The 19087-nt window shown below is 39.4% G+C and overlaps 2 protein-coding genes across 2 annotated transcripts in view; one reads left to right on the top strand and one right to left on the bottom strand.

Annotated features, from left to right (window-relative positions):
* Positions 1 to 95: 95 nt before the first annotated feature.
* On the bottom strand, positions 96 to 2438 carry LOC128855427 (eukaryotic translation initiation factor 4E type 2). The gene is made up of 2 exons (XM_054090322.1): positions 2008 to 2438; positions 96 to 1023 (listed from the first exon to the last, which is right to left on the bottom strand). Exons 1-2 carry the CDS (start codon positions 2037 to 2039, stop codon positions 540 to 542), a joined length of 516 nt encoding a protein of 171 aa, XP_053946297.1. The 5' UTR covers positions 2040 to 2438; the 3' UTR covers positions 96 to 539.
* A 95-nt stretch (positions 2439 to 2533) lies between these two features.
* Positions 2534 to 19087, top strand: part of LOC128855110 (uncharacterized) — a 29253-nt gene continuing 12699 nt past the window's right edge. Inside the window, exons 1-2 of the mRNA XM_054089746.1 lie at positions 2534 to 2586; positions 4296 to 4388. Of these exons, the coding sequence (XP_053945721.1) occupies positions 2534 to 2586; positions 4296 to 4388 (146 nt within the window). The remainder of the gene's footprint in view (positions 2587 to 4295; positions 4389 to 19087) is intronic.

Raw genomic sequence — 19087 nt, 5'->3', positions numbered from 1 at the left:
TTTAAAATATAAATATTTAAAAAAAAATATATATTTTTTTAACACATTTTTATTATTTGATTATTTATAAAGGAAAATAAATGAGAGGTCAATTTTTTACAACCGTAAATATTCACAGTATAAACATCTTTCGCTAAATAAGTTTTATTTTCAACATTCTAATGAAAACCCAACTTCTGTTCAGGGTACACCTTCAATTTTTAAAGAAGTTTATATGTATTTTTTGAAGTAGCAAAGCCAAAATAAAAACTTTGGAAGCAATATTTGTTAAAATTTATAGTTTTCAATTAATAGTTTTCTTCAACAGCAAGCAAATCTAATGCGTAACCTCTAAAATTCCTTTGGTCTGAGTCTTATTACAGCATCACTACACACTGCTGTTATTTATAAATTCACTTTCCACTTTATTTTTTATTTGTTTATTACATCTTTTAAGTATGCACTTTACACTATCACTGCATTGCAATTTCAGCAGAAATGCGATCACTTGTTCGTGCGCGTCATTAACATTCTGCATATCTGAGACCTTTTGCATTGCTTTAACAATTGAAAATATGTGTACTTACCGGATACTTTGTTGTCAGTACTACCCCACAGATCTCGTCTCCCACCAGAAACTGTTCTCCCAACATTGCCATACAAACATTTTCCCACGCACGATCAATTTTATTCTTCCTTAGACGTATTACCCACTGGCCGCCTTTTGTGTTTGCTGGATCCTCCCACATCGGTTTGATACCCTGCTTAAAAAGGCTTAATTCTCGATACGGTTTCAACGCTGTGGGCCGTATTAGATGCGAATACAGCGCCCACCATTGTTGTACACTGGCACAACGCCCGACTACATGAAGTGATTTGCTGTAGTCCGTGGCGCGATGTGTCCCTTTGCGTGAGAACCAGAGGCAGTATGTATGCTGCAGCCGATTCTCGTTGGGCCCAACTTCTAATGGTGGTAGTTTGTCCACATCTATTTCATTCTCCATATCACTGTCATCGCTGTCAGCTAGGTCTGACCATGGTTTGCTGCAAGAAAATAAAATTAATAAAAGTAAATGAATAGAGATTTGACAGCAAAAGGAATATAACAAATAAAATTTTAATTTACGTTTATAATCCTTGTGAATGTGGTTGGAGACATTATCTCGACAATGGGGCCCATAAATTTCATGCGCGGTTTGTGTAGTTTATATTTTGTCACATATGTAAATGCAGTTATGGTAGCTTGACCTAATATTTAATATTTTAATTCTTATACAAATTGTGAATGCCAAAATGCGGCTTAGCTTAAAATAATGCCGCCTAACTTGAACTTTTGAAGAGACAAAATGTAGAAGGAACTGTATTCGATTTGTTTGTTTGTACTCGAAACAATATGACTACTAATATGTTCGGCGCTTGTTGTTGTTGTAGCAGCATAAACATTCCCCATACATATATGGGGTATGCTACTGAAGTGACAGTCCTTGGTCAGATATAAATCCGGGTCGTTCCGGTAATGTAGAACTAACTGTCGTGGGAACGAGCTATTGGAATGCTAGTCCTGCTATTGGAATGCCAGTTCTTAACTGTTGTGGGTAACAAACAATGAAATATTGTAAACAAATTTCTAAATCAAAGTTTTGTTATGAAAATCTTGATTGACTAACGTTGGCTGAGTTAAACGGTTATCACTAATAATAAGAGTTTCTGCTCAATTTTTTTATTGACCAGAAATTCAATTAACTGAATAAACTTCACTTAATTAATTGCTCTGCTTCAGCTACAGCTGAGCCAGTATATGGGAATTAGTGTCAACGTAGCCCTACGAAAACATAACCTAAACAATTAGCACGATTACACGCGAGCATTTGTTTACAGTCGATTTTGCAATGAACAGACCGAATTGTTTAATGTCAGCGGGTTGAAATAAAAGTTTGCAGTAAATGAAAACTACAAATTCTTTGGATTTACACGACTTGTTATCATTACCGCCCACATTTGGTAGTCGACATTAGTATCGAAACTTACGATTCGTATTGTTTGGCTGGCATTTTGTCCATAACGTGATTACACAGTGTTGACGAAAGTTCTAAGATCTCCACGACAATTCGCTTGATTTATTGAGTTGTGCGCCAAGTGGTTGGGCTCCAACAGGCTTTTGCTGTTTGGTTTGTTGTGTTGATGTGAATGCCTTGCAGTTAGTGCGTCTGCCGCTACTACTACCAGCAATTAGTCCACAAATAGCTGTTCCAATTTCCACACAGCTTCCTGTAGCTTCTTTATGTGCCTTTCACTACGTATCACAGTTTTCTGTTGAATGCGCGTTGTGCAGTCGTCACGTTAGTGTTTTATTGATAACTTTTAATTTATAATAAAAGTGCAAATGGCAAAAATTCCAATAGTTTTCAAAAAAGTTCCTTCCGATTGTTTCTGAGTTTGCTTTTAAATAAAATCTGACAACTTGTCAAAAATTGACATTTCCTTTTGTGCAACAACACGTTGTAATCAGATTTGCTAAAACAGCCATTCCATAGGGTTGCATGCGAAGGTGCTAATGAATAGAAATTTGATGCAAACGAAGTGCCGCGTGTCAAAGGATCATATACAGTTAGAATTAAAAAAAAAATCAATTTTTTGTTTTTTATTTTTTTCTTAATGCACATATAGGTATTTAAGAATACACATAGAAAATTTAATATCGATCCGGTGAATATTTTCGAAGTTCGAAAAGGCTTTTCAGAGTGTTTTTCAAACTTTAAGGTCGTTTTTCTCAAAATGGCGTTTTCAAAGTCGGTGACCAGCATTACTCGAAAACGGCTAAACCGATTAGACTCAAATTTCAAAACGAGTTTCCTAAATGTATTTTTTAGTAGTTCATGGAATATTTTTTCTTACCGATATATATTGTTTTTTCTTTTATAAACAATTTAAGGGCGAAATTTTGATCAAAAATCGATTTTTTGTTAGAAACCGTCATTTAAAAAACAAAAAAAATATTGCTTTATTTCGATTAATTACTAGATTTAACATTAATGTAACGAGATCTGTTTGGTTTTCTAATTTTAGAGGATCCAGTTTAGAGATAAAGTGATCACCGCAAAACGTCTTTTTTAAGAGGAGCTTCCGGAGATCAGCTGTAGCTCCTTTCCAAATAAATATTTTTACTAATACTAAGTCTTAAAATATAGTTAAGGTTGAGATCAATAAATTGAAACGTTTTCTCAGAAAAAATTCTGGAAAATACGCTTTTTTCGGCCTTCTAATTGTATATAACCCCTTAAATTACAGCACAAATGATATAAAGACTCCAATTGCAGTTTTTTACCGGTTTTTTCGGAAGACGCCGTGACTAGAAAGTATGTGTGTGTACGTATAATTTCTTGTGTTTGGCTGTTTCCATTATTTTCGCCTACAAACAAGTAATTCCCCTTCCTTTTATTTATTTATTTATTGGTGTACTTTTACGACATATGGAATTTTACGCAATCTTCTTCTCTATTATACTTGAATAGAACCAAGGTGAATCTATTAAAGGTGGTGTTGGTAAATCAGCTGATTTGTTTTTTTCTTTCGCCGCCAGCTGTCAGCAGTCAAACGTACAAAACATTATTGTTGGTCTAGTGCCACCAGTTTTAATGGATGCGCCTTGGCAGAAATATGGAAAAAAGGAACAATTTATTTGCGAATACTCATCACGCCTTTTAAACCAGTTAGGCACCAAATTTGTATGATTTTTTTCTCTTTCTTCTTTTCTCGCACAAATAAATACTGGCAATAATTTTTTTTCGCGTTCCATGTTCACTTAGAAACGAACAACGTTAAACTAAATCGTCACGGGTGTGGCGAAATAAGTTTTAACGGATTTTTTCGATTTATTTCCCGTCTGTGGCCTGCTTAACGCACGAATAATCACAAACACCAACAATAATCGCAACCGCCAATAATGTGACCAGATGAAAAATAGTAAAGCTAAGTAGAGCTGAGTGAATTATTCAGCTAATTAAAAAAAAATTATGTTTTGCATAATTAAAAACATCACATTTTAATTAGAAGAGATTAGAAAAATGTTAGGAAGTAAAAATCAAAACTCCCAGGTTATAGAACAAAAAAAAGAAGCTAAATCAAGCAACTAAAATGGTAATTTAATCACACTGATCACCCATTGGACTAGGGTGACGTCACGAAAACCAGCTGGTATTGCCAAATTCGCTGAGAGCAAACTAACGGTACCAAGTAACTCCATTTATATGTAAAATAAAAGTTTAAGTAAGTTTAAATGATATTTTTGTCGTTTGCAGAACGGTTGATGATTGAAGTTATTTACAACGAATCCTGCTTGAGCTACAGATTATCCTAAAAGAAGAAGATGGCGGCTCAGAAAACAACATCTTAGGAGTTTGGCACGACAGGTTTGTACAAAAATTGAGGTGTGTGATTTCATATTATTTGAATTTTCAGAAGAGCAGGCTACTAAGCGCCCTATCTGGAAGAGCGATGGCCTAGCAAAAGACCTAGTACAACTTTGAAGTCCCTTAAATACAGATAATATACTATCAGCATTAATTATAAGTACTTCATGCACCATAAAGATTTTGGATATGAGCTTGTAAGCCCACCGTCTGGACAATGCAATCTCGACCATCGGCGTTTCTTCTTGCGTTTTCGGGTGAAGCAGAGCAGGCTTATCCTGAAAAGTTATCGGATGATCTCATGACATGGTTGTTTTTCACGTGGCCTACTTGTCTAAGGCAAGTCATACTAAGTAAGCGGGCCGTTTGAAAAGTTCGTGCAAAATCAAATACCCTTCGGAATATTAGGATTTGTCCAAGTCCGAAAAATAGCAATTCGTTTCTGCAAACACCTCCTCGTTTGAATAAAGTCCTTTCCCCGCCAGTAATCTCTTCACATTGTGAAGCAAATAGTCCGATGGAATTGATGGGAGCCAAGTTTGGAGAATAGGGAGGATGTGAAAAGAGTTGGAACCCAGCTTCCATTGATTTTGCGACCACAACTGTTGAGGCGTGAGCTGTTTCTTTGTAGGGATGGAAAGGATTTTGAAAATCACTTTGTTGTTGATTGTGTTGAAAATCACTCGATTTCTTCGGTTCAAACGAATGCCAATCACAAAGAAATACATATACTGATCTCGCTGAAACTTGGTGTGCGTTCTTCCAAGAGATGCTACTAACTGAACATAACCCCGATACGCGTCAGTAGTGCCATCACATTGACTTTGCACGGACTTTTAAAAAGACCCTCGTATGTATAATATAACTACGCCTTTAGGTTTACGTACATTGGCAGCGGTGAGAAGGTCTGACTGGGGAGCCTCCAGTGATTTTAATCGTCTAGTTACTAAACCTGGATATTTACGGAGAAAATGCTCAACAGTCAGAGTTGGGCATTTTGCTCTACAACTAATTTTTCAGTGTTTTATATTAACTATTTGCTCATTGCATTACATAATTATTTAGTGCACTATGCTCAACCCTGTCAACAGTCTCCTTATTTGAAAGATCCACACAGCTTCTGCAATGGGGGTTAAATGGTAAACTTACCCTTTCCGCGTGTGTGTCGATCGTCGAATGAGCGGTTAATTCAGCTACCAGTGAGAAAATTGAATGGCGTGGAGTACTCAGGACTTTCTGAGTCTTCCGTCTATTGCAATGTGGTCAAAGGGGATTCGAAATAGTACATGAAGAAATGGAGTTCCATCTTTTCTTACGTTGGGGAATTGCCCCTTTCTTTCATAGGAAATCACATAAGGCGATTAGGCGTTTACATGCATGATTTCCGTTGTAGCGGATTAACGAGTGGATCAGTCGGAAACACGGAGACGTTGATTTCTTCCTAATGTAGCTATTAAGTGGACAGGAATGTTTCCAAAAATATCTGCATCAAGCAGACTTGGCGGGTAGTCCTTACTGTCCAGAATGCTTGGACGAAGAGGAGACGGCCGAACATGTGGCTTTCTATTGCAGCAGGTTCGTTAAGGACCTAGCAAGAACAACTGGTGTGTTTCTGACGTCCAATAACCTAGGTCCACAAATGCTTGAGTCGAATGAAAAATGGAGGGCGGTACAAGCTTTTGTAATACGAATTATGTCGCAACATTAATTGGAGGCGAAGAAGCGGTGCGAACGCGGCAGCAACCACAACTGTCGCATTGATAAAATGCAACAAGACGAATATAATTGACGATTGAGCTTATTGGTCACCTCGGCCTCCAGACGTAATTACCAAAACGATATCCCTGTAGGATGAACCGTCGGACTTGAGCTGCTTTTAGTGGCGTTAAAGTCTCACACTGACTAGGCTTTCGATTGCTTTTACACCTCGTTAAAAAAAAAGAAATGCATGATTTCTGTCGTAGTTGTAGAAGAGGAGGAGGAGTTCGAACCAATTCCATCCCTTTCTCGCCTATGCCCGGTTCTAGCTACAAGCAGCAACCAATATTAAAGATCCTATTTTTTAATGAATATGGATAATCTATGCATTTTAGGTATCAACAACCTTTTACGCTTTGTCAAAGCTCAGGATGGTTCAATTTAGAAGAGGGAAATGTAGCCCAGCACTTGCGGGTCACAACGGACCCATTTCGTGGTCTAAGCGGCATCGTTGCTCATATCGCACTTGTTACGTTAAAGCGTAACAACTCAAAATTTCCAAATTTTAGTTTTTTGCAAGAAAACAATGTGCAGTGGTAGTCTCTACCCACTGTAAAAATCGTTCAGTGGTTTGTCTAGTCTTTCGTTAAAAAAACCGTTATGACTCTCTCTTTGTTTTCAAAATGACTTCTTTTGTCTCAACTAAAGAGTTACATTTTTAGTTGTCTCCAAGTGTTTGAACAAATTTGTGTCACATAAAGTGTAACATTTTGAATTGTGCCTGTTTACAACCAAACGGTTTGTTTAACTTTGTTTAAGTTACGTGTTATTTTTTCAGTTAAACAGAGACAACTCAAAATAACACCACTAAGTGTATAAAAAAATTTCAGGAAAAGAGTAACAACTGAAAAATTTGTTATTTTAGCGCAACTACTAAACAAATAAGAATGAAACAACCGTTATATTGCTTTTAATGATATTTTCGTGCAATTATATTACATATTTTTTTCCTTGTAATATATTATTAATATTTACGGAAACAGTTTTTCGTCTCTACTGAAAATGTTCAGATTTTGAGTTGTCACGCTTTTCGTAACAAGTGCGAAATGTGCGATGCAGCTGCCAAACCACCAACCATTTTTCTACATATTATTGCTTTAGTTTGTGTCTGTGTTGAACTGGAAGAGAGTGTTAGAACGGTAACACGGGCACTTAAGGGGTTATACGCAGTTATGACTTTCAAAAAAATCGATTTTTTTTATTGCATTTTTGTAATGTACATATATTCAAAAGTATACGCACGAAATTTGAAGTAGACCTAAGCAATACTTTCGGAGTTATACCTAAATATGTAGAGATGCCTCGGCACGTTTTAAGGTAGGTATTGAAACTTTAAACGTGTTTTTTTCAAAACGGCATTTTTCAAGTCGGTGTACACGATATCTCGAAAACGGCTTGTTTGATCGGTCAACCGTTTTAACTCAATCTTTAAAGATACATTTTCTAGTAATTAATCGTTCCTTTTGTAAATCTGATACTTATTTTCCATTTTATAATCAATTTACGGCCAAATTTTAACGTAAAAATCGAAATCATTTCTTTTAAAAGCTGCCATTTTGTGAAAATTCACTATTTTGATTAGCCGAACGATTAATTACTAGATAATCTAATGTATTAACAAAATTTGTTTGGTTTTTTGATTTCAGATAATCCAATCCTGAGTTACGATGTACACCGTAAATCGTCTTTTTTTAAAGGAGGTTCCAGAAATCGCCTGCAGCGCGCTCTATAATCAACATTTTCATAAATAAAAAATTTTGTTACGTTCATGAAGGATGCTTTCATAACCGCCAAAAATTTTCAAATTAAAATATTCTGAAGTTTCTTCAGGATAAATCCTTGACCACCCGTCTTTTATTTGCTTCATAACTGCGTATAACCCCTTAACAAAGCATATCACGCAGCATGCACTCCCCTAGGCTTAAAACGCAGATCAAAGCCACTTTGGTGGAACAAGGAGCTGGGATCAGCGTAATAGAATTCTATAAATTGGTTCGAGATTTGGCTTGAATCTTGCTAGGAAGAGTATAATGATCTACCCCGAACATACAAGAAAGAGGTGCGTAAAGCCAGGAGAGAGTCATGGAAAGACTTCTGCGGCAGTATAGAAAGTACAAACGAAGCGGTCAGGCTCAGGAAACTGTTATCAAAACCCTCTATTATGCCCAACTCAAAACGTAAATCCAACTGATAGTTGTGAAGAATCACTACAAGATCTAGTCAGTATGCATTTTCCAGAATGCATAGAATACTAAGGTCCGGAGCCTGCTAGAAATAACGTAGTAAACATCCCGAAAGACATTACTACAACGCAAAAAATAAAGTGGGCAATAAGCACTTTTGACTCATTTAAATTGCCGGGTTCAGACGGAATTTTTTCAGCCATGCTTTAAAGGATGGACAATCTGTTGGTACCATGGCTAAAAGCGATATACACAGGATGCCTGAGGTTTACCTATGTGCAAGTACTCTGGAGAGAAGCAAAGGTTGTGTTTATACCGAAAGCAGGTAAAAGTAACCGCATACTCTCAAAGGAATATAAGCCAATCAGTTTGACCTCATTCATGGCTTCTTACAAGAAGCCTACTAAAGGGTGATTTTTTAAGATCTATAGGAAAGTTAAAAAATAACACAGGTAAAATTCAGAAAAATTCATGAAATTTTTATTTAAATCGATCATACAATCTATATAATTTAATGTTTGAAGATTATTTCATGCAAATGTTGACTGCGCTTCCAATGGTCCATCCGCTTAGTCCAATTTTGGCATACTCTTTCCAATGTTACGGTCAGTTTCCCACATATAAATGTTTTAATGTTGTCTTCCAATGCGTTAATTGAAGCAGACTTGTCTGAATAGACATGAGCTTTAACATAGCCCCACAAGAAATAATCTAAAGGCGTTATATCGCACGATCTGGGTGGCCAATTGACAGGTCCCGAACATGAAATAAAATGTTCACCGAACTCGCCTCTCAACAAGTCTCTTGTTACGCGTGCTGTGTGGCATGCGGCACCGTCTTGCTGAAACCACATGTCATGCAAGTCAAGCTCTTACATTTGGGCAACAAAAAGTTGGATATCATTTCACGGTAGAGCTCACCACGTTACGATACGCAGCATCTTTGAAGAAGTACGGCCCAATGATACCTCCAGCCCTTAAACCGCACCAAACTGTGACCTTTTCTGGATGCATTGGTAGCTCTTGCAACTCTTCTGGCTGATCTTCACTCCAAAATCGACAATTCTGCTTACAATTTTTCGATAAAAAAGTGGATCTTCGGCCAACTTTCCAAGAGCCCATTAACCAAAAATTCTGCGTTGCAGTAGGTCGTTCGGCTTCAATTCTTGCACCAGCTGTATTTTGAAAGGCTTCACACCTAAATCCTTTCGCAAAATTTTCCAAGTTGCTGAGTTACAGAGGCCCAATTGCTGCGAACGGCGACGAATCGGTAATTGATGGTCATCATTAACACTGACCGAAACAGCTGCGATATTTTCTTCAGTTCGCAATCTACGTAAGGGTGTTGGTGGTTTGATGTCCAATAATGTAAATTCGGTTCTAAATTTTTTCACAATAGCTCGAATAGTCGCTTCAGTGGGTCGATTAAACTGACCATAAAATGGAAGAAGCGTGCGATGAACTTTCTTAACATAACACGCATTTTTATAATAAAATTCAATGATTTGCAAGCGTTGTTCGTTTGTAAGACGATTAATGGTTAAATTATAGACCCAACTGAAGATGTTTGACAATGAAACAAAACACGAAACGTGCGCCAGCTGTTTAAACCAACTGTTTAAAAAGATAATAGCTAAAAAATCACCCGTTATAAGGAAACGTAAAAGTCACGCTCCATCTGTTACCACTCAGGACCAATAGGTCTATATGATGTCTTTCAACCAGCCAGGTCAACCTAACCATTAGTAGATATCATCGCAATCATTTTGGTCTCATACCTTTTTCGTGCGGTGTATTTTATTTTTATATATAACTGATAACTGCTAGCACAAAATCCAGACTAATTAAACCAAAAGAATGAGTTTATTCGCATTTACATCAAAAATTACACATCTCCTTCGTTAGTGAAACTTTTAAAGTCGCTCGCTATTATCAATAATTGCACAAATCACATTGACCTCACGTGAATAAAAAGCTAAAAATCGAACTCATGCATTGCTTTGGCATGGGGAGGGATTCTCATAAGCAACTTTTGTGGTTGGCCGCAAATCTGCTTGCAATAGACATCACCACAAGTCCAAAATTCAAACACACAGGCGCACGCATTTATAAGGCCATACATAGACGGAAAAAAGGAAGCGGCCATTTAACTGCAGGCGTTTGGGTGTGGGCAGCGTCATTGGTTTGTCTGCCATAGTTACTCTTCAAATAACTCAGCACCTAAATATGTATGTTTGTATGTATGTGTGTTTATAGTAATAAGTAGTAATGAAGTAAAAAAGAGGAAAAGAGCACCCACACCTGCAACGGAATCACGCGTTTTCACGACCTGCTGTCAACATTGTTTATTTTTGTGGCTTGACCGCGCGGCCGCATGAATGGCAGTTAAAAGACTCTGGAGCGCGATATGAAGAAATCGAAAGTCGCCGTCATTATCACCAGCGTTAAACTTAATTATGACCACTGCTGCTGAAGCAAGAAAATAGCACATCAGAAGGCGAGCGTTCGCTCATGGACAGCGCCAATGTTTAGCGTTTTAAGTTCAAATCAAGTAGACAAGACATACCCGTGTGTAGGTTTCGCTCTATGCTCGTAAGTCCAATGCCAGCGTATGTGGGAGTGTGTGTGTGTGTTTCAGTGTTAAAGTGTGCGTGTTTAAGTGATTGCAAGTGACTAACCTCACCTGCTAAGTGATTTCACTATTCACATGAATTGTACGGTATTTTTAATTGTAGTGTTGAATACTGTTAGTTATTCGGCTCGAGAAAAATTCTCGTCATTTTAAAAGTAACTGCTTGAGTAGTAGTAAATAATAAGTAATTATCACAGGCAAAACCTTTGCACCATTTGAGACTCTCATCGGCTGCCAGATGGATTACGTACATATTAGAGCTCCAGATACCCGGATATCGAGCAGTGCGCGTTTGAACAGCTTTTGGCTTAGCTTGTTTTTTATTTACCAGCATTACTTTAGATTTTCCAACGATTTTCCAAGCATTGCGTATAAATAATTTATAAAACTTCAAAAAAGTGCCGACGAAAAAGCCAAAATAATCAAAAGTAAAGTGTTCTCCTATAACAGGTGTTATTTTGAATAGCCCGCTTTTTCGGTAGATGTCACTTTTGAAGCTGTCATTTTTTGATATTTGACAAGTAGAAGCGACGCCACCAATAAAAATGGAACGATACACGCTTAAACAACGCATGGAAATTATTAAAATTCACTTTAAAAATGGTGGAAAATTTGGCAGAGACGGCTCGTAAAACTCGAACCTTTTTTGGTCATCGTGAAGTACCTTGTCGGACCGCAATAGTGAAAGTGGTGGAAAAATTCGAGCTGTTGGGACGAATTAGTGATGTGAAGAATAAAACCCGTGCACGCCGCTCAAGAAGTGCCGAAAATACGGGTATTCCGGTTGTAGCCGAAAGTGTTGAAGAAAACCTAGGTTTGTACATTCCTCGTCGTTTTTTGGAATTAGGCATTACACAAACGTCATTACACCGTATTTTGTATAAAGATTTGGGTCTTAAAGCTTATAAAGTCCAGTTAACACAAGAACTCCAGCCGGCCGATCATCAACAACGTCGTGTCTTTGCCGATTGGGTCGTTGGAATATATGAAAATTATACGGAAATCCATCGAAAAATCATCTTGAGTGATGAGGCCCATTTCCTACTCGGTGGCTTCGTCAACAAGCAAAATTGTCGGATCTGGGGCTTAGAAAATCCAAGAGTTATTGTTGAAAAGCCTCTCTTTCCTCAACGTGTTACTGTTTGGTGTGGTTTATGGTCCGGCGGAGTCATTGGACCTTACTTTTTTCGAAAATGAAGCTAGAGCAACAGTTACGGAGAATGGATTGCGCTAGCGAGAGATGATTAACGATTTTTAATGGCCGCAATTGGATGGTATAGATCTGGACAACATTTATTTTCGACAAGTCGACGCTACGTGTCACACAAGCAATGAAACCATTGATCTTTGATCAACTTACCATATCTTATTGGAAAACCCTTTATATATAATTGGCGCTTACGCCTTTTTAGTGGGTTTGGCCGAGCTCCTCCTTCTATTTCTGGAGGGCGTCTTGATGTTGTTACACAAATGGAGGGACCTACAGTTTCAAGCCGACATTTTTGTGAGTAGCTTTTGCATGGCAGAAATACGCTCGGAGATTTGCCAGTGCCTGCCAAGGGGCGACTGATATTAGGAAAAGTATTTTTCGACATAAAAATCGTGCTTGGCGACTTCAATGCCAGGGTGGGTAAGGAGGAAATTTTTGGTCCCACTGTCGAAAAACTCATTCTGCACAACGAAACATCCGGTAACGGACAGATGCAGATCGACTTCATCGGGCCCGAAACATGGTAGTCTGCTGCATCAGATTCCAGCATAAAAAGATACACCAAGCTACTTGGCTGTCTCCTGATCGAAAAACGCGAAACCAGATCGGTCAAGTTGTGATAGATGGAAGACACGCTCCTAGTGCTTGCTTTACGAAAAGCTGCAATCACAACAGGCAACCAGAAGATTCGCCACTCCACTCTCGGAGAGTACTGCTCAATAAACCGGCATGCACGAGCAATGGAACAATATTCCTACATACCACCGCCGAAGAAGAAATCGGACTCCGGCGAGTCCGAAAAAACAGTTGGTACGACGCGGAATGTCATGCTGCCGCAGAAAGAAAGGATGCGGCTTAGGACCACGCTGCGATCGGCGCACGCGAGCAATGTGAGATCGCTACTGAGAGCTCAGGAAAGGAAGAGAGACGTATTATCAGAATGAAGAAACGAGAGGCCGAAATACGTGAGTGCATGAAGCGTCAGATGCTCGCCAATAGGAAAAACGCCCGGAAATTCTACCGGAAAGTGCGGCGGCTTACAGAAGGTTTTACGACCGCCGCGATTTCCTGTAAGAACAAAGATGGCGATCTAGTGACTGACATCCAGAGCAATCTTAAATTATGGAGGGAACACTTCTCGAACTTGTTAAACAGTGACAGCTGCGCATGTCACAGAGAATGTGAAGATCCCGATACGCCTGTCGTTGCGCTACCCGACCATGGCAAGATGACAATAGCGAACGACGCGGCTAAAGAACAAAAAAGCCGCGGGCGTCGACGGACTGCCGGTTGAGCTATTCAGACATAGCGGCGAGGAGCTGGTAAGGTGCATGCATTAACTTCTATGCAAAATATAGTCAGATGGAAGCATGCCTGCCGATTGAAATTTAAGTGTGCTCTGCCCAATCCATAAGAAGGGTGATTCTGCAATCTATGCCAATTCTAAATATCACCTATAAGGTTTTAACGAGCGTATTGTGTGTAAGGCTGAAGCCCATTATCAACCGACTGATTGTAGCTTATCAATGTGGCTTCAGACCTGGAAAGTCAACCATCGATCAAAATATTATATATACGCCAAATATGCCAAAGACTCATGAAAAGAAAATCGGCACACATCATCTTTTTGTCGACTTCAATGCTGCATTCGATAGTACGAAAAGAAGTTATCTGTATGCCGCGATATCTGAACTAATACGGCTATGCAAAATGACGCTGCTCAATACCAAAAGCACCGTCAGAATTGGGAAGGACCTTTCCGAGTCGTTTGATACCAATCGAGATTTCAGACAGAGTGTCTGGGTGTCGTGCGACTGCTTTAACCTGATGTTGGAAAGGATTATACGAACCGCAGAACTTAATCGCTCAGGCGCAATATTTTATAAGAGCGTACAATTGTTGGCGTATGCCGATGATATTGACATCATCAGTTTTAACAACCGCGCTGTTAGTTCTGCCTTCTCCAAACTGGATAAAGAGACAAAGCGAATGGGTCTGGTGGTGAACGACGACAAAACGAAGTACCTCCTGTCTTCAAACAAACAGTCGGCGCACTCGCGTATCGGCACCCACGTCACTGTTGACAGTTATAATTTCGAGATTGTAAGACACTTCGTTTATATAGGAACCAGCATTAACACCGATAATAATCTCGTCCTTGAAATCCAACGTAGAATCTCTTTTGCCAACATATGTCACTTTGGACTAAGTGGGAAAATGAGTAGTAAAGACCTCTCTCGACGAACAAAACTAACACTCTGCAAGGCTCTCATCAGGTCCGTCCTAATGTACGGCGCAGAAGCTTGGATGATGACAGTAGGTGAGGCGTCACTTGGAGTGTTTGAGAGAAAGATTCTGCGAAAGATTTTTGGACCTTTGCCCGTTGGTGACGGCGAATATCGCAGGCGGTAGAACGATAAGCTGTATGACCTTTACGACGACAAAGACATAGCACAGCGGCTTCGTTCGCTGGGTCACGTTGTCCGAATGGATACAAACGCACCGGCTCCGCAAGTAGTCGGTGGTATCAGAGGAAGAGAAGTCAGGTGGAGAAGAACTTGACTTCACTTGGTGTGTCCAATTGGAGCCGGTTAGCTTGAGAAAGAAACGACTGGATTTGTTAAACTCGGCCAAAATCGCGTAAGTTGGTATGGCGCCAATCAAGAAGAAAAAGCTTTGCTGGCCTCTAGCTTGTTCATGGTAGAAGTTGTGAGAATAATACTTACTGAAGTTGAATGCGATAGGTGTTAATAAATTTCGTTGACTTGGTTCAATAATTTTTCAGAATACAACAGCAGTTGAGTCGAGTTTAGGTGCTCACTAAAATATTATAAATAATAATACATAACTCCACTGTGAAGCGCATAGAGAGCTCTCTTTTCATTATCACGTTGGTGATCTTAGGTATTTGTGAAGTACAAGTTGCGCTCTGCCTGCAACATCGAACATTTTTCATATGGCTTTAAAGTGCAGGGAGAGGCGCCAATGACTTAAATGGAATAGCAGCAAAAAAATCAAATAACGAATAATCACAAAAACCCGATTACTGCCTAAACCAGCACTTAACTCAATAAAGGACACAATACCACACACGCACACAGCCCCACACCACCGCTCGCTCAGCTCCATCAGTGTCTGTACTAACGCGCCTAAATGTTGGTGTGGTCAAAGCGTTTAACAAGCGTTTAGAGCATTTTGCACTTTCAGTTGCGGTTTGCGCTCCAAGGCGCTCAGTTCGTCCTTATATTTTCAAAAAACCAAAAAAAAACAACAACTTTAACGGTCTTTCGCACGATAATGTGTGACTTGGAAAAAGTTGAACCAAATTAGTGTGTGTATATATGTGTGAGTGTGTGTTTGCCGAGTGTATTCGTTCTAAGTGACCAGTGTAAGGCGGTAATTATGAAATCATGGCGAAAATCATGTCAACATTTAAAGCGATTTTGACGCGCATGTTCTTCGGCGCGCACAGCATCCTGGCTATTTGGCAAGTGACCGTCAATACGAAAAACTACATCTATTGGTCACTATGTGGACCGCTGGTACTGCTCCTGCTCGAAGGCATTTTCACTTTGATGATCAAGAAGACCCAAGAATGGCGGTGGTATGGGGTCATGTAATTGATATTGAAATTTTTTGATTGGAATTAGTAATTCGTAGTAAATATTTTACTTTTTCTTTTCTTCTAATTTCTAGCAATTTATGTAAGCGCCTAATCAATTTGGGTTTTCTTTTCTATTTACATGTGTACCATATACGTATGTGTGTATGTATGTATGTATATGTGTATGTATTTAGATGTGTATGCTTATGTAGGTGCGCATGCATCTGTGGGCTTTTGACAAAATTACTTGGCTTGACTTGGCACTTTTTAGCTGAAACCCGCTAAAGCAAGTATTTAAGCCATTAACTACCAATGGCTATGGCTAAGCAGTTGCATACTTAAAAATACATAAAATATATAAAAATTAAAGTAAAAAACTTTTCTCTAAAAAAACATATTTTATTGGTCTGCCAAAATCAAGCCAGTATTTCGTTTTTTTTTTGCCAAAAACACATATATGCATGCATGTATATGTATGTGCTTGAAGCCCAATTTTGTGTATGTATTGCATTTATCCTGCGATTGTATTTTCTCACCTGATTCATGTTCTCGCCACGCTGCGTGTCTGTGTATTTAACTTTACTCCAATGTAAACAATCCGATTACGTCATTTGCTTGCTGGTTAACTTTGATTTTCAATTAAAAGTGAAATCACATTACACACAATATAAATATGTGCACAAGTGCGCCAACACACCCGCACCTTCATAAATGGCGTTTAATGGTGTTTGTGCAGCGCCGCGATATGAGCACCACCACAAGCGCGCAGTTTTTATCAGCTTGATTTGCCGGCAGGTCATATGCATGTATGTGTGTATGTATGTATGTAAATGTGCCTTTGTAAGTGGTGCACTTCTTTTGCTGATTTTGGCAGACGGCTTGCTGGGGAAGTGAGGTGCTTGCTTCCCTTCGCTCCCTCGCATATTGCAAATAAATTGCCACATGCACACACACTAACATAACTAACGTAAACGGACTTTGGCTGAAAGCTGTTTCGCGCTCAAAAAGTGACTGAAACTCAGTATCACATCACGCTTGAATGTTTCAAAATATTTATTTAATATTTATTTGTTTATTTACTGCGGCGTTGTTAAGCCTTTTTCAACCTTTTACATTATGAGGAGATAATTAAGCGTAAAGAAAATCCATAAAGTAAGTATACAAGGATCGTTTGGAAAGTCTGTGCAAAGTCAGAGGGATGGCACTACTGACGCGTATCGGGGTTATGTTCAGTTAGTAGCATCTCTTGGAAGAACACACACCAAGTTTCAGCGAAATCAGTATATGTATTTATTTGTGATTGGCATTCGTTTGAATCGAAAAAAACGAGTAATTTTCAAAAAATTGTCCTTTTCCATCACGACAACGCACCACTCCCGCCTCAGCAGTTGTGGTCGCAAAATTAATCGGAATAGGGTTTCCACTTATTTCATTTCACGCCTATTCTCCAGACTTGGCTCCCTTGGACTACTATTTGCTCCCTAATTTCAAGAAATGGCTGGTGGGAAAAAGATTTTTTTCAAACCAGAAGGTAAAACGAACAGCCATTCGGCCGAAAAGGATCAACAAACAAGCACAGTATTGAACGAAGTGTTTACACCTAAAAGGAGGCTAAGTTTAAAAAATATAAAAAGGTTTACCCCAAACAATTTAGTAGTTTTTATTTCGCCATGGTCAACAGCCTCTTTCTCTGCAGGATCGCCACAGCTTCTGCAATAGGGGTTGTACGAAAGTCGAGGCTTCCCCGCATGAGTTCCGATCACCCAGTGACCATTGATCACCGCAATGAGTTTGGGAATTGAAGGGCGAGGAATTCCCATCACCTTAAGCGCCCTGTTTCTATCGCATTGAGGCCATAGTGTTTTTGAAATAGCACACGATGAGACAGACCTCCTTCTTTGAGAAAAAAATTGTGCAGTTTGCCTTTAACAACGGTCCAGGGGACACGATGTCTGAGAAGGGGTCAACCGAAACCGGTTGAGTCGACCCCCTCCTGGCAAGCTGATCGGCAATTTCATTTACCTCTATATTTCTGCCAGGAACCCAGATAAGCGAAATGTTTCATGCACGTTCGATTTGTTTGAGTTCCTACTCACAGAAGTAAGCCAGAAGACAGTGCCTCGATCGCAGCTTGACTATCGGAAAAAATATTCATCTCTCCCTCCCAACAACGTTCTCTAAGCATATTGCATGCTTTGCTTGAAAAACTCTGTTCGTTTTCGGCAGTTTAAAGAAGACTGAAATATTGGATGACTTAGAGAAAATCCCCAGACTCCATCATGGATTCGTCAGTGAAAACAGAGGTGCCTATATCCGTGCCGACTATTCCCTCTTTCCAATCTTGCCTGCTCGGAAAGATAGCCCTAGCATAACCCTCGAAACCCAGTTCGCGGATGGACAGATCTGTACGCAGTACATAGAAGAAAGGAAAGATCAGCTTCAAGATGCTACGATGTCCTATAGGAAGTTACCTCCAGAGGCCAATCTTCTTGAGCCTAATAGCAGCATGGATTTAACCTGAAGATCCACGGGAAGTAAGTGCAAAATGACGTTGAGGGCAGCAGTGCGACATGTTCTACATGCCCCAGCGATGCCCACACATGCAGGTCTCTGTACTCTCTCCAATTTAGTGGTTGTGTAGCCCTTCTGAAGAGCTACCCACCAAACTGGGCAACCATATGTCAAAATTGGGAGAGCCACTAAGTTGTGCATCCAGAGTACGACAAGTGGTTTGATACCCCCCGGCGTAGAAGGCTGTACTGGCCTTCTTAGCTCGATTTTCTATGTGTCGCTTTCAGTGGAGCCAGGGGTCAAGTATTATACCAAGATACTTGACTTCTGACGAGAGTATAAGACACTGCCTGTTAAGTCTTGGAAGCTTAAAAGGTGGAGGTTTGTATTTTCCAAAATTTCAGCCATCAGTAAGGGAAGCGTCCTGAAACCATTAGGACCAAGGCATCGGCATATGCTGCCACCTTTACCACATCCCTGTTTAAATGAGTTAAGGATTCGTCAAAAGCTACGAGCTGTGGCCGGTTATTGTGGACGTAATTCTAAAGATGTCTGTTCTTGGATTTCTTAACAGCTCGTCACTTCTGGGCTTGTTGTAATCTGGCCTCGTTATGTTATGCCGATAATTCTCAATACATACACTAAAATTGTTTTTAAAATCCTTATAAGCTCTAAGATATGCTTCTAAATTCCATAGTTTTAAATTGCTGCGGAAGTAAAATTGTGAGGAAAGTAACGCATGTGAAAGAATGCTGGACGTTGCTCGGGGTCTATCGCCCTCACTGATGCATTGGGGCAACAC

The sequence above is a fragment of the Anastrepha ludens genome, chromosome 2, assembly GCF_028408465.1.
Source record: "Anastrepha ludens isolate Willacy chromosome 2, idAnaLude1.1, whole genome shotgun sequence".
Lineage (NCBI taxonomy): Eukaryota > Metazoa > Arthropoda > Insecta > Diptera > Tephritidae > Anastrepha > Anastrepha ludens.
Note: the sequence above shows the minus strand (reverse complement) of the source record. Positions and strands in the feature narration are given on the sequence as shown.

Bases quoted from the DNA above. Each gene is read 5' to 3' on its own strand.
- LOC128855427 (XM_054090322.1), bottom strand. From the start codon at position 2,039: ATGGACAAAATGCCAGCCAAACAATACGAATC. The intron at 1,024-2,007 runs GTAAGTTTCGAT...ATTTTCTTGCAG, and splicing joins CCAGCCAAACAATACGAATC to CAAACCATGGTCAGACCTAG.